Here is a 15,912-nt window from a genome sequence, read left to right as displayed (position 1 = left end):
AACAGATGTGGGTTAATGTAATTTTTCCTGGTCAAGTCACAAGGTCAGTAACAAATTAGGCCCTTACAGTAAATATAATCCATAATATACTTTGCCTGTCATACATTTACATTAACTGAGGCCCAGGGTATCCAAACAGACATCGGGAATGTTGGTATCAGATCACAACACAACTCTCCAGAGGTTCTCAAAGGTTAGCTCGCTTTTACAGCCGGTAAACACCATGAAAGATTCAATAGAGATGGGAGATGGTGCCTGACTTGTGTGTTTACCACTGAGTCAGAGTATAGAGACATCAGACTTCTTTTTAACCACTCTGGTGTTAGAGGCTAGACACATTACAGCATATGCAAACCCAGTACAGCCTAACCTTGTGGCATCTTGTAAAGGAAACTGTAAGAGTGAGTGTGGGTGTCTCTGTGTGTGTCTCTCTCTCTGTGTGTGTGTGTGTGTGTGTGGGGGGGGTCTCTCTGTGTGTGTGTGTGTGTGTGTCTCTCTCTCTGTGTGTGTGTGTGTGTGTGTGTGTGTGTGTGTGTGTGTGTGTGTGTGTGTGTGTGTGTGTGTGTGTGTGAGTGTGTGTGTGTGGGGGGGTCTCTCTCTGTGTGTGTGTGTGTCTCTCTCTGTGTGTGTGTGTGTGTGTGTGTGTGTGTGTCTCACTGTGTGTGTGTGTGTGTGTGTGTGTATGTGTGTGTGTCTCACTGTGTGTGTGTGTGTGTGTGTGTGTGTGTGTGTGTGTGTGTCTTACATCCCCCAGGCGCAGGCAGGTGCCCAAGCTGTGGATGACGTCCTCTGCCAGATCTGAGTGGTCAGAGTCCCACACCAGACCAATGGTGATTATCTCTGGAGAGTTCATCAGCACCCGACGGATACGCAGCTTCTCCCCACAGTTACTCTGAAGCAGGGAGGGAGGGAGAAAGACAGGAGGGAAGGAGGAGAGAGAGGGAAGAAAAGTCCGCGTGAAGAGGTGGGAGAGGCAGACGGTAAATTGAGCGTAATAAATCACAAATATAAACACAAAATCCTCTAACAAACAAAGAAATCCTAAAGCAAAGTCTACCATGACTCATTACGTACTGAGTGGACAGTGATCTTTATTCATTTAGCTAGTTCAGCGTTGACGATGGTTCATTTCAAGGCAGCACTCACAGTGAGCTGTGTCTGAAAAGGTCAGCTGGCTGTAGGCCAAGTCCTGACAATGACATCCCCCAATTCAAGTGTCACTTCTATGCCTGTCACAGAGAGCCAACCGTCCTTTACACTGGGTCCAGGAGCATGTGGAGTTCCTTAAGAGAAGGTTTACCACAGGATTCCTTTCATAGAGCTGATTCTGGCCAGAGCGGTGTGTGTGTGTGCGTTTGTATGCGTTTGTTTGCGTGGGAGAGGGACGCATGTCACCACATGCACCTGCCATCTTGACCTCGTTTCCCAGAAGTGAGGCTGGAAACAGGCAGGCGGAAGGCCCCCTGAAGGCAGCGACTGTGCACACGCCAAATTTGCCATAAACAAGAGGAGACTTTCTCACAGCACATGAGAGCACTGGGGTTTCTCACACACAGACCAGCGGTAGAAGCCTCAGAGTCAGCCAATACTTACTGAGAAAAAAAAATACAGTTCTGAAAAATGTCTTTAATTGTACAACATTGTGGGAGCTCGTGAGACATATGTAGACTCTAGTGTTCACCTTACGGGACTTTAGAGGCTTTAATGTTTGATAAGACAAAGCTGTGAGGGAGTACATGAATAATAGGAGTAATGTTTGACTGGGAGATTTCATGTGGTTGAAATTTTCAAAGCTAATACTTTGAGCTGCTCATGTTGAGCCCCCCCTGGTCCTTTCAGTTCAGTGTCTAACCCAGAGATATTACAGTCGGAGCACTGAGGACTGTGTGCTTGGCTGACCTTCGAATGTTGTTTACTGCCACTCTTGAAGCCATGGAGTTCCGCTGAACCAGTCGGCCCACACTCAATACAAGCCTCAGTTAGATTGTGTGTCTGAGCATGCATTTGTGTGAGAGTACAGTTATTTTCATTGACTGAATAATCCCCCAAAAGGTGGCTACAAGAAATTAATAATCAGAACATTTTCGCCACCATAAGCAATAATATGTGGTGAATATAAATGCAATATACACAGAACAAAAATATAAACGCAATATGCAACAATTTCAATTATTTTAGTTACAGTTCATAAAAGGAAATCAGTCAATTTAAATAAATTCATTAGACCCTAATCTATGGATTTCACATGACTTTGAATATAGATATGCATCTGTTGGTCACAGATACCTGTGGATCAGAAAACCAGTCAGTATCTGGTGTGACCACCATTTGCTTCATTCAGTGCGACACATCTCCTTCGCATAGAATTGATCAGGCTGTTGATTATGGCCTGTGGAATGTTGTCCCACTCCTCTTCAATGGCTGTGTGAAGTTGCTAGATATTGGCGGAAACTGGAACACGCTGTCGTACACGTCAGTCAAGAGCATCCCAAACAGGCTCAATGGGTGACATGTCTGGTGAGTATGCAGGCCATGGAAGAACTGGGACATTTTCAGCTTCCAGGAATTGTGTACAGATCCTTTCGACATGGGGCCATCTATTATCATGCTGAAACATGAGGTGATGGTGGCGGATGAATGGCATGACAATGGACCTCAGGATCTCCTCACGTATCTCAATAAAATGCAATTGTGTTCATTGTCCATAGCTTGTGCCTGCCCATACCATAACCCCACCACCAACATAGGGCACTCTGTTCACAACATTGACATCAGAAAACCGCTCGCCCACATGAGGCCATACACGTGGTCTGCAGTTGTGAGGCTGGTTGGACATACTGCCAAATTCTCTAAAATGACGTTGGAAGCGGCTTAAGATAGAGAAATGACCATTACATTCTCTGGCAACAGCTCTGGTGGACATTCCTGCAGTCAGCATGCCAATTGCGCGCTCCCTCAAAACTTGAGACATCTGTGGCATTGTGTTGTGTGACAAAAATGCACATTTTAATGTGGCCTTTTATAGTCCCCAGCACAAGGTGCACCTGTGTAATGAACATGTTGTTTAATCAGCTTCTTGATATGCCACACCAGTCAGGTGGATGGATTATCTTGGCAAAGGAGAAATGCTCACTAACAGGTATGTGAGAAATAAGCTTTCGTGAGTACGGAACATTTCTGGGATCTTTTATTTCAGCTCATGAAACATGGGACAAAAAAATTCACATGTTTTGTGTTTATATATTTGTTCAGTGTAGAACGCTGTCACATTCATGTTTTTGGAAATTGCATATCATTCATGTCCATGTAAACTTGCGACTGTAACTACAACGGCACTCTGGCACTGACACGTTTAGGTGGCTACTGACAGAATGTAAGAGACTTGATGCGTGTCCAGTTCATCCAATCAGCACGTGTCGTGGGTTAGTCTTTTTTCTATGCTTCAGGGAGTAAGAAAAGTGTGATTGGCTCGCAGAATGGGCTGCGGCGAGTTAATTGATTACTGTCCCATGTGCTGGGGGGGGGAATCTATATTCTTATTTTTATACCCAGGGCCAGTGGCCCGGTACCAGTCCGGAGCCCGGTGGCTGGGAAACCCTGGTCTATGGTATGGTAAAGTATAGTGTGCTAGTATAATCACATCTAGGATGCACCTCATAGGTTACGATATCGCCTTTGTGAAACTCACCGGACAGTTGCGTAGGTCTCCCACAGTGCTAGCGTTGCGGAGCAACTCTCCAAACATGTCTGGTGTGGGCTTGTCTCTACACTCCAACATCCTCACCGCCTGGTTACTGTAGCAGAAACACACAGAACACTGACACTCAGACATCGACAGTATGAGACGACACTCACTCAGACATCTAGTCCTTGCAACACCGGGATTGTGGGTGTGAGTCATGGGCCACATATACAGAGCGTGTTAAACGTAAGTCACTTTTCGATAAAAAAAACACTTTTCAATAAAGACATCGTATTAAAAGACAGACAATACAGCCACGGCCTTAACACTGCTGCTACTGTTCATGTGAGGCAGCACTGCCCTTCACTGCAGGGCACTCGTCTACAAGGTAAGTCTTTGTCCCTTCCCATTCTCTCCAGGTCTCTGGGGAGATCTCTCCAGCTATAGAGGTGCACACCTCAAAGACGCTCCAGGGTTATACTGTAGGTTTGCTCTGTGCTCTGGTGCAGGAGAGATGACTAGGTCTCAGGAGACAGACCTTTGTTATTGGCAAATAAACCGTTGTCAGGATACAACACACTCCTCTGAGGGGTTCGTGGAGTGTGCTTGTGTATGTGTGTGTTTCTCTGAGAGAGAGAGAGAGAGAGAGAGAGAGAGAGAGAGAGAGAGAGAGGCTTGTGTTGGGGGATTTTGGGCTTATATCTGGGCCAGAAGAGCGTTGAAGAATCAGATAGAGCCCATACAGAACAAATACCAGACTCATGTCATGAAATATGAATAGAGACATTTCATAACTTTTGCATAAGAAGTTTGCTCATAGCATAACAAGCCCTCTGGGTTGACTGGCTACAGCACACAGCTGGAGACGTAGGCGGGCGGGCAGGCGGGCAGGCGGGCGGGCGGGCAGGCGGGCAGGCGGGCGGCTAGTCTGTAGCCTAACAGAGGGATGATTCTCCTCCCACAGCCCAGAGAGGTGTTGCTGACAGCTCCTAACCCCAAGAATAAGAGCGCTATTACCCATTCCTAGGTGACCTGATATCAACCTGGCGTGTTAATTCTATTTAGCAGAGGAGAAAGAAAGCATTTTCGGTCACAATGTTGTAATTTATGTCTCTGGGCCGAAAGAGCGTTCATTTTCTGCTCTGCTCAGCGAAAAAGAGACTAAAAAAGGCTTTTCATTCTATTGTCTATTCATGAAGTAAAAGGAGCATATTTCAATTGGTGAGCAGTGCCCTTAAATTTTCACTTTTGAATAAAAGTATGCACCTAATGTGGCCATATGTATGGTGTTAGTTAATTAACTGCAGGGTATGAGTCATATCTAACCAAACAAGTTAGAACTACTCAGAACTTATTAGAGCCCACCAGAACCCCTGAAAACAAATCTGAACATTAGTCCGAACTAGTCAGTCCCATTCAGAACACTAGTTAGTACCAGTCAGAACACTAGTTAGTACCAGTCAGAGCAAGTTAGTACAAGTCAGAACACTAGTTATCATAAGGTGAATGCACCAATTTGTAAGTCGCTCTGGATAAGAGCGTCTGCTAAATGACGTAAATGTAAATGTAGTACCAGTCAGAGCTAGTCAGTACCAGTCAGAACACTAGTTAGTACCAGTCAGAACACTAGTTAGTACCAGTCAGAGCTAGTCAGTACCAGTCAGAACACTAGTCAGTCCCAGTCAGAACACTAGTTAGTACCAGTCAGAACACTAGTTAGTACCAGTCAGAACACTAGTCCGTACCAGTCAGAACACTAGTTAGTACCAGTCAGAACACTAGTTAGTACCAGTCAGAACACTAGTCCGTACCAGTCAGAACACTAGTTAGTACCAGTCAGAACACTAGTCAGTCCCAGTCAGAACACTAGTCAGTACCAGTCAGAACACTAGTCAGTACCAGTCAGAGCTAGTCAGTACCAGTCAGAACACTAGTTAGTACCAGTCAGAGCTAGTCAGTACCAGTCAGAACACTAGTCAGTACCAGTCAGAACTAGTCAGTACCAGTCAGAACACTAGTCAGTACCAGTCAGAACACTAGTCAGTACCAGTCAGAACACTAGTCAGTACCAGTCAGAGTTAGTCAGTCCCAGTCAGAACACTAGTTAGTACCAGTCAGAACACTAGTTAGTACCAGTCAGAACACTAGTCAGTACCAGTCAGAGCTAGTTAGTACAAGTCAGAGTTAGTCAATCCCAGTCAGAACACTAGTCAGTACCAGTCAGAACACTAGTTAGTACCAGTCAGAACACTAGTTAGTACCAGTCAGAACACTAGTTAGTACCAGTCAGAGCTAGTCAGTACCAGTCAGAGCTAGTCAGTACCAGTCAGAACACTAGTTAGTACCAGTCAGAACACTAGTCCGTACCAGTCAGAACACTAGTCCGTACCAGTCAGAACACTAGTTAGTACCAGTCAGAACACTAGTTAGTACCAGTCAGAGCTAGTCAGTACCATTCAGAACACTAGTCAGTCCCAGTCAGAACACTAGTCAGTACCAGTCAGAACACTAGTCAGTACCAGTCAGAGCTAGTCAGTACCAGTCAGAACACTAGTCAGTACCAGTCAGAGCTAGTCAGTACCAGTCAGAACACTAGTCAGTACCAGTCAGAGCTAGTCAGTACCAGTCAGAACACTAGTCAGTACCAGTCAGAACACTAATTAGTACCAGTCAGAGCTAGTCAGTACCATTCAGAACACTAGTCAGTACCAGTCAGAGCTAGTCAGTACCAGTCAGAACACTAGTCAGTACCAGTCAGAGCTAGTCAGTACCAGTCAGAACACTAGTCAGTACCAGTCAGAACACTAGTCAGTACCAGTCTGAACACTAGTCAGTCCCAGTCAGAACACTAGTTAGTACCAGTCAGAGCTAGTTAGTACAAGTCAGAACACTAGTCAATCCCAGTCAGAACACTAGTCAGTACCAGTCAGAGTTAGTCAGTCCCAGTCAGAACACTAGTTAGTACCAGTGAGAGCTAGTCAGTACCAGTCAGATCACTAGTTAGTACCAGTCAGAACTAGTCAATACCAGTTAGAACACTAGTTAGTACCAGTCAGAGCTAGTCAGTCTCAGTCGGAACACTAGTCAGTACCAGTCAGAACACTAGTTAGTACCAGTCAGAGCTAGTCAGTCCCAGTCAGAACACTAGTTAGTACCAGTCAGAGCTAGTCAGTCCCAGTCAGAACACTAGTTAGTACCAGTCAGAGCTAGTCAGTCCCAGTCAGAACACTAGTTAATACCAGTCAGAGCTAGTCAGTCCCAGTCAGAACCAGTCGGCTCAGTGCTGTTTCCCCAGTCAGAGGGTTACTTACCAGAGGGAGGTGGTGGAGATGTAGTGCACCATCTGAATAAAGGGCAGTGGGTCAGAGGAGGCCCCACAGCTGCTGCACACACACTGCAAACACACACACACACACACACATCAAGTTACGCGACTATGATAAGCAGAGATGGCTTCACTTCAGTTAATTAAAATAGAAATGGATGGGCGGATCAATTCTGAGATTAAAAATGTTTGATTGACTGTGATAATATAAAGAAGTTACTTAGGCTTGTATTTGTACTGATGCTTGTGTTTGTGCTGACCTGTTCGAAGAGTGTCATGGCAAACTTCTGGTGTGGGATGCAGTGCTTGGCTGTGCAGATGTCTTCTTTGGTCTCGTCTGAGATGTGGAAATGGATCCGCATTAGAATATTCTCCTGTGGGGGCAACAGGTAGAGACAGTCACGTTAGCGTTATGCCCGTTTTTTTTGTGTGTAATTGTGCATGTACGGAAGTGTCATGACGTTGCCCTCTTTGAATACAGGGAGGACAGTTGACCCCCTCCCCCTTGCACCATCCCCCAACCTACCTCCCCCCACCCAGGCCCTGTGTGAAGGGGTTGTAAAATTCTAGAGGAGTATCTCCTACCACATGGCCCAGTTGAGACACAGAGGGGTTTCATAGAGAGACACAGGAAATTCTTCCAACTCACAGAATTGGGGAACCGAACGACATTTATGTTCTGGAGAAGGTATAAAAGATTGGTGAAGAATCCAGCTACGAACTGGTCCGCTTGGTACAATTTTGTGATACTCAGAAGAGACAATATAGCCATATTACCATAATACTGTTTATATAATAGCCTCAGCTATGGGACTTGCATCTAAATGGTTGTATAAAATGTATTAATAAGGATAAAGCTATTTGGAATACGTTGAGATGCCATGTACTGATGTTAATGTGATAGAAGGTATTTCTGTTCAAAGCATCGGCACGCCCCCCATGGACACAGACAGGACCAGGCGTCATGTGACGAGCCTGTTCTATGTTCACGTATAAAACCCCACCCTGATTGACTTTCTTGAGACCAGCTTACCTCAGAAGAGAGAGCCAAGGTTTGACCACCCAATTCCTCTACTGAAAGTTACCTATACCACGTGGTTAAACTTTTAGACTATCGAGACCGACAGAATAAGAACAAGTCTTTGATATTAATTATTAGTCTGCAGCTAAGTAAATTATATCATTGAACGCGAAGACCAACAAACATCCATTCTATAACAACATTAATGAATGTCGCTTTGAAAGATCCATTCTAACCGAGAGAGAGAACGGGACAAAAACTCTCCAACAAGGATCCCGATGACACACTGAGCGTAAATATATATTGATTGCAATTGTTCCCGAATGAGTGAGCGTTCATGTACAAAGGATTAGCATATCAATTGTTAATATTAATGAACTCTATGTGCCTCCTCAGCTGCCCTTTATGACCCTTTGTTTAACAGGCCGCCATGCCTGTTTAGCCCACTAGGGCGCATTACTCTACCAATTCTTTGTGACGATAATTACTGTTTGTATGCTTTCTGTGAATTACTTAGTTTAGTAAATAAATGATTTTAAGACAATTGATGTATGGATGACTTTAGTAAAGGCTGCATTCGTGCAGATACAACAATTTACGACGTTTGGAATGAGACTGGACGCGAGGTAAAATACACCCTTTAAACCAGAAGATAATCGGTCAGATACTATAATATATAATGTTATAATATAGGAAAGTTATATTAGGAAAATTATAACTTTGTAATCTGAATATTTTCCTTGGTGCCCCGATCTCCTAGTTAATTACAATGAAACGATTAATCTGTTTAATTGCGTGATAATAATTACAGGGAGTTATTTGATAAACATGTCTTCAGTTTAATGGTGCCCCAAAGACACGACAGAAGTGTGTGTGTGCTTGTCCACATATATGTTCTTACTTAATCACACTATTACGTCATGACAAAACCAACACACGATGAAAATATCCTTTTGAAAAAAATCACTGGAGTCCAGTGAAGCACAGAGGCTCTGGTCGGTTATACTGGGATAATTTACTGGTTGATTGATCACTCTAACTGCAGGCAGGAGCCCTCTGGGCGGTGGGATCACAGCAGAATTCTGCACACATAAGCTGCAGCACCGCAGAGAGAGGGTCTCCACGGGGAGGGTCCAGTTAGCATCTGCCCCGCACCCATCATCTCACTGCCTCCGGACCTCAGCCGCAGCCAAACACCTCGAATAATACACATTAAAAAAACACCCAAGTTGCAGTTTTTGTATGTTCCCGGTTGTCAGCAGAACATAAGGGCTGCTAAACAAGCAGAAGAGGGTGAGAGAGGAGAGATAGGAGAGAAGGAAGAGAGGTAGAGAGGAGAGAACAGGCCCAGATAGTGATACAGGGTAAGGAACAATCCTCTGGCTGGCTGCCCAATGGCATTGCTTATAAGATTAGCTGGTGAGGAGGAAATAAATGATTCTTTACAATCATGCACCTCTGAGAGGGGAGAAGGAGGGATGGCCAGTGGAGGAGCACAGGCTCGTTTGTTTCTTTGTGGTAGTTTGGAAACCAGGTGGACTCTGCTTACTGTCGGTGGGATCAGGAAAAGGCCCTGTACAGAACTCTGCAATGCAGCTTCCCAAAGTGAAAAACACTTCCCAAACCTTTCCTTTGTTCTGCCAAAGAAAATAGTGACTCTGCCACTGTTTTGTAAATGTTATGCTACTGCAAATGTCTGGTTTCAACATACAGCATTTAGATATGAGATCCCTTTTAGCTGATCTCTTAACTCTTCTGTTTCTGTATACAGTTGAATTCAGAAGTTTACATACACCTTAGCCAAATACATTTAAACATAGTTTTTCACAATTCCTGACATTTAATCCATGTAAAAATTCCCTGTCTTAGGTCAGTTAGGATCACCACTTTATTTTAACAATGTGAAATGTCAGAATAATAGTAGAGAATGATTTATTTCAGCTTTCATTTCTTTCATCACATTCCCAGTGGGTCTATTTTAAGAATGTGAAATGTCAGAATAATAGTAGAGAGAATGATTTATTTCAGCTTTTATATCTTTCATCACATTCCCAGTGGGTCTGAAGTTTACATACACTCAATTAGTGTTTGGTAGCATTGCCTTTAAATTGTTTAACTTGGGTCAAATGTTTCGGGTAGCCTTCCACAAGCTTCCCACAATAAGTTGGGTGAATTTTGGCCCATTCCTCCTGACAGAGCTGGTGTAACTGAGTCAGGCTTGTAGGCCTCCTTGCTCGCACACGTTCTTTCAGTTCTGCCCACAACTTTTCTATAGGATTGAGGTCAGAGCTTTGTGATGGCCACTCCAATACCTTGACTTTGTTGTCCTTAAGCCATTTTGCCACAACTTTGGAAGTATGCTTGGGGTCATTGTCCATTTGGAAGACCCATTTGCGACCAAGCTTTAACCTGTTTGGGATAGGGGGCAGTATTTTCACGGCCGGATAAAAAACGTACCCGATTTAATCTGGTTACTACTCCTGCCCAGAAACTAGAATATGCATATAATTAGTAGATTTGGATAGAAAACACTATAAAGTTTCTAAAACTGTTGGTTTTAGAATGGTGTCTGAGTATAACAGAACTCATATGGCAGGCCAAAACCTGAGAAGATTCCATACAGGAAGTGCCCTGTCTGACAATTTATTGTCCTTTTGTAGCCTCTCTATCGAAAATACAGCATCTTTTCGCCAAAAAGCTATTTTAAAATCTGACACCGCGATTGCATAAAGGAGTTCTGTATCTATAATTCTTAAAATAATTATATTTTTTGTGAACGTTTATCGTGAGTAATTTACTAAATTCACCGGAAGTTTGCGGTGGGTATGCTAGTTCTGAACATCACATGCTAATGTAAAAAGCTGGTTTATGATATAAATATGAACTTGATTGAACAAAACATGCATGTATTGTATAACATAATGTCCTAGGAGTGTCATCTGATGAAGATCATCAAAGGTTAGTGCTGCATTTAGCTGTGGTTTTTGTTTTTGTGACATATGCTTGCTTTGAAAATGGCTGTGTGATTATTTTTGGCAGGGTACTCTCCTGACATAATCTAATGTTTTGCTTTCGCTGTAAAGCCTTTTTGAATTCGGACCATGTGGTTAGATTAATGAGAGTCTTGTCTTTAAAATGGTGTAAAATAGTTGATTGTTTGAGAAAATTGAATTGTGGTATTTTAGTTGGCTTTGTATTTTGCGCCGTGCGATGCCATTGGCTGTTGGCTAGGGGTTCCGCAGGCGTCTGTCCTTAACAGGTTAACTTCCTGACTGATGTCTTGAGATGTTGCTTCAATATATCCACATAATTTTCCATCCTAATGATGTCATCTATTTTGTGAAGTGCACCAGTCCCTCCTGCAAAGCACCCCACAACATGATGCTGCCACCCCGGTCCTTCACGGTTGGGATGTGTTCTTTGGCTTGCAAGCCTCCCCCTTTTTCTTCCAAACATAACGATGGTCATTATGGCCAAACAGTTCTATTTTTGTTTCATCAGACCAGAGGACATTTCTCCAAAAAGTACAATCTTTGTCCCCATGTGCAGTTCCAAACCGCAGTCTGGCTATTTTATGGCGGTTTTGGAGCAGTGGTATCTTCCTTGCTGAGCGGCCTTTCAGGTTATGTTGATATAGGACTCATTTTACTGTGGATATAGATACTTTTGTACCTGTTTCCTCCAGCATCTTCACAGGGTTTTTTGCTGTTATTCTGGGATTGATTTGCACTTTTTGCACCAAAGTACGTTCATCTCTAGGAGACAGAACGCGTCTCCTTCCTGAGCGGTATGACGGCTACGTGGTCTCATGGTGTTTATACTTGCGTACTATTGTTTGTACAGATGAACGTGGTACCTTCAGGCGTTTGGAAATTGCTCCCAAGGATGAACCAGACTTGTGGAGGTCTACAATTTGTTTCTGAGGTCTTGGCTGATTTCTTTTGATTTTCCCATGATGTCAAGCAAAGAGGCACTGCGTTTAAAGGTAAGCCTTGAAATACATCCACGGGTACACCTCCAATTGACTCAAATGATGTCAATTAGCCTATCAGAAGCTTCTAAAGCCATGTCATCATTTTCTGGAATTTTCCAAGCTGTTTAAAGGCACAGTCAACTTAGTGTATATGTAAACTTCTGACCCACTGGAATTGTGATACAGGGAATTATAAGCAAAATAATCTGTCTGTAAACAATTGTTGGCAAAATTACTTGTGTCATGCACAAAGTAAATGTCCTAAACGACTTGCCAAAACTATAGTTTGTTAACAAGAAATTTGTGGAGTGGTTGAAAAACGAGTTTTAATGACTCCAACCTTAGTGTATGTAAACTTTCGACTTCAACTGTAGATGTATATTAAAAAAATAAGCAGGAGTGGAAGAATGAAGGGTAATGCACGTGGGGAAGTGAGGGATAAGGTAAGTAAGTATGGAGGAATAAGGGAGGTGAGAGAGGAAGTGTGGGGGAGGGCTGTCTCTTACGAAGCACTCTGCAGCGTCGTCCATGATGCCCAGCTGGAAGCGCTGTTCGTCTTGGAAGGTCTTGGCCAGGGCGCTGCGGAGCGCGTCAGACGGCAGCACCTTCTCACTGCTGAACTGGAACTGGGCAAAGATACTCTAGAAACAACAAGAGACACAATAACACAGCATGGTCAATAACATTAACACTATCTGGAGTAAAAGGAATTGTACAAAGAAATTATAGGACAACTTTGCCTGATGACCCCTTGCTGTCCACAGTCCACTTGGTCGTGCTGCTGCTCCAGTTTCAACTGTTCTGCCTGCGGCTATGGAACCCTGACCTGTTCACCGGACGTGCTACCTTGTCCCAGACCTGCTGTTTTCAACTCTCTAGAGACTCTGAATGATCGGCTATGAAAAGCCAACTGACATTTACTCCTGAGGTGCTGACCTGTTTTAACCTCTACAACCACAGTGATAATTATTATTTGACCCTGCTGGTCATCTATGAACATTTGAACATCTTGGCCATGTTCTGTTATAATCTCCACCCGGCACAGCGAGAAGAGGACTGGCCACCCCTCACAGCCTGGTTCCTCTCTAGGTTTCTTCCTAGGTTCTGGCCTTTCTAGGGAGTTTTTCCGAGCCACCGTGCTTCTACACCTGCATTTCTTTCTGTTTGGGGTTTTAGGCTGGGTTTCTGTACAGCACTTTGTGACATCAGCTGATGTTTGGAGGGCTTCATAAATACATTTGATTGATTGATTGACAAATTCACAGGGTTCACATACAGTGCATTCGGAAAGTATTCAGACCGCTTGACTTGTTCCAACAAAAAAATATTAATAATCATCAGCAATCTACACACAATACCCCACAATGAAAAAGCGAAACACACGTTTTTAGAAGTTTTTGCAAATGTATTCAATATAAAAAACAGAAATACCTTATTTACATAAGTATTCAGGCCCTTTGCTATGCGACTCGAAGCTGAGCTCAGGTTCATCCTGTTTACATTGATCATCCTTGAGATTTTTCTACAACTTGAATGGAGTCCAACCGGTGGTAAATTCAATTGATTGCACATGATTTGGAAAGCCACACATCTGTCTATATAAGGTCCCACAGTTGACATTGTATGTCTGAGCAAAAACCAAGCCATGAGGTCGAAGGAATTGTCCATAGAGCTCCGAGACAGGATTGTGTCGATGCACAGATCTGCAGCATTGAAGGTCCCCAAGAACACAGTGGCCTCCATCATTCTTAAATGGGAGAAGTTTGGATCCACCAAGGCACTTCCTAGAGCTGGCCGCCTGGCCAAACTGAGCAATTGGGGGAGAAAGGCCTTGGTCAGGGAGATGACCAAGAAACTGATGGTCACTCTGACAGAGCTCCAGAGTTCCTCAGTGGAGATGGGAGAACCTTACAGAAGGACAACCATCTCTGCAGCATTCCACCAATCAGGCCTTTATGGTAGACCGGCCAGATGGAAGCCATTCCTCAGTAAAAGGCACATAACAGCCCACTTGGAGTTTGCCAAAAGGCACCTGAAGGACTCTCAGACCATGGGAAACAAGATTCTCTGGTCTGATGAAACCAAGATTGAACTCTTTGGCCTGAATGCCAAGCGTCACGTCTGGAGGAAACCTGGCACCATCCCTATGGTGAAGCATGGTGGTGAAAGCATCATGCTGTGGGGATGTTTTTCCACGACAGGGACTGGGAGACTAGTCAGGATAGAGGGAAAGATGAACAGAGCAAAGTACAGAGAGATCCATGATGAAAATCTGCTCCAGAGCAATCAGCACCTCAGACTGGGGCGAAGGTTCACCTTCCAACAGGACAAATCCCTAAGCACACAGCCAAGACAACACAGGAGTGGCTTCGGGACAAGTCTCTTAATGTCCTTGAGTGGCCCAGCCAGAGCCCGGACTTGAACAGGATTGAACCAACCTGACAGAGCTTGAGAGGATCTGCAAAGAAGAATGGGAGGAAGTCCCCAAATACAGGTGTGCCAATCTTGTTGCATCACCCAAGAAGACTTGAGGCTGTAAACGCTGCCAAAGGTGCTTCGACAAAGTATTGAGTAAAGGGTCTGAATACTTGTGTAAATGTGATGTTTTTTTTATTTTATAAATTTGCAAAAAAAAAAATGTAAACAGTTTTTGCTTTGTCATTATGGGGTATTGTTAGTAGATTGATGACAGAAAAAAACAATTTAACAAAGTCTTCATCCTTAGAATACATATACTGTTGATTGGTATATGGGCAATTCCATGGGAAAGTCAAACTGACCATCCACAAATAAAGTTCATTTCCGAATGAAACTACATTCACATCTATCCTTAGGGCCTATAAATTGGAGTTCAGGTTATATTTGACCAGTTTACGTAGGAAATTATATGAATTTTGTCCATTACAGAATAGGATGCCGAGTCTCAAAAAAGGCTTTTCAGTCAAAAATATTTAATGACCTTAAGAAAGGGCTCACGGAGCTTGTTTTTCCACTCACAGCTGTTCCCCAGAGTAAGTTATGAAGATGAAGCAATACAGACCGAATTAAGTGTCTTGAGTTTTGTTTGCATGTTCTACAGTGTTGCATAGATAGAAGGGGTGACTGACAGGCAATGTAACATCCATAAAGTTTTTTAGGAACGTTTTTGTAAAACACCTTAAATCGGATCATCTTGAAACTTTTTCTGCTAAGGTTCTGTGAGCCTGAGTTAGAATACCTCATGATAAGCTGTAGACCATACTATTTAGCAAAATAGTTTATCTACAGTACCAGTCAAAAGTTTGGACACACCTTCTCATTCAAGGGTTTTTCTTTATTTTTACTATTTTATACATTGCATAATAATATTAAAGACATCAAATCTATGAAATAAAACATATGGAATCATGTAGTAACCAAAAGAGTGTTAAACAAATCAAAATATATTTTATATTTGAGATACTTCAAAGTAGCTACCCTTTGCCTTGATGGCTGCTTTGCACACTCTTGGCATTCTCTCAACCAGCTTCATGAGGTAGTCACCTGGAATTAATTTCAATTAACAGGTGTGCTTTGTTAAAAGTTAATTAGTGGAATTTATTTCCTTCTTAATGCATTTGAGGCAATCAGTTGTGTTGTGACAAGGTAGGGGTAAAAGACCAAGTCCGTATTATGGCAAGAACATCTCAAATAAGCAAAGAGAAACGATATTCCATCATTACTTTAAGACATGAAGGTCAGTCAATGCAGAAAACTTCAAGAACTTTGAAAGTTTCTTCAAGTGCAGTCGCAAATAACCATCAAGCGCTATGATGAAACTGGCTCTCATGAGAACCGCCACAGGAAAGGAAGACCCAGAGTTACCTCTGTTGCAGAGGATAAGTTCATTAGAGTTACCAGCCTCAGAAATTGCTGCCCAAATAAATGATCCA

The 15,912-nt window shown here is 43.3% G+C and overlaps 1 protein-coding gene across 7 annotated transcripts in view; it reads right to left on the bottom strand.

The window, feature by feature from the left end:
• LOC115193869 (inactive ubiquitin carboxyl-terminal hydrolase 54) overlaps nucleotides 1-15,912 on the bottom strand; it is a 109,953-nt gene that overhangs the window by 21,120 nt on the left and 72,921 nt on the right. For all 7 annotated transcript variants that reach the window (XM_029752972.1, XM_029752975.1, XM_029752977.1 and 4 more), the window contains 5 exons: nucleotides 12,508-12,642; nucleotides 7,268-7,381; nucleotides 6,994-7,076; nucleotides 3,689-3,794; nucleotides 746-892 (listed from right to left, as the gene is read on the bottom strand). In XM_029752972.1, the coding sequence (XP_029608832.1) occupies nucleotides 746-892; nucleotides 3,689-3,794; nucleotides 6,994-7,076; nucleotides 7,268-7,381; nucleotides 12,508-12,642 (585 nt within the window). The remainder of the gene's footprint in view (nucleotides 1-745; nucleotides 893-3,688; nucleotides 3,795-6,993; nucleotides 7,077-7,267; nucleotides 7,382-12,507; nucleotides 12,643-15,912) is intronic.

This window comes from Salmo trutta, chromosome 5, assembly GCF_901001165.1.
Source record: "Salmo trutta chromosome 5, fSalTru1.1, whole genome shotgun sequence".
Lineage (NCBI taxonomy): Eukaryota > Metazoa > Chordata > Actinopteri > Salmoniformes > Salmonidae > Salmo > Salmo trutta.
This window is presented reverse-complemented; position numbering and strand designations above follow the sequence as displayed.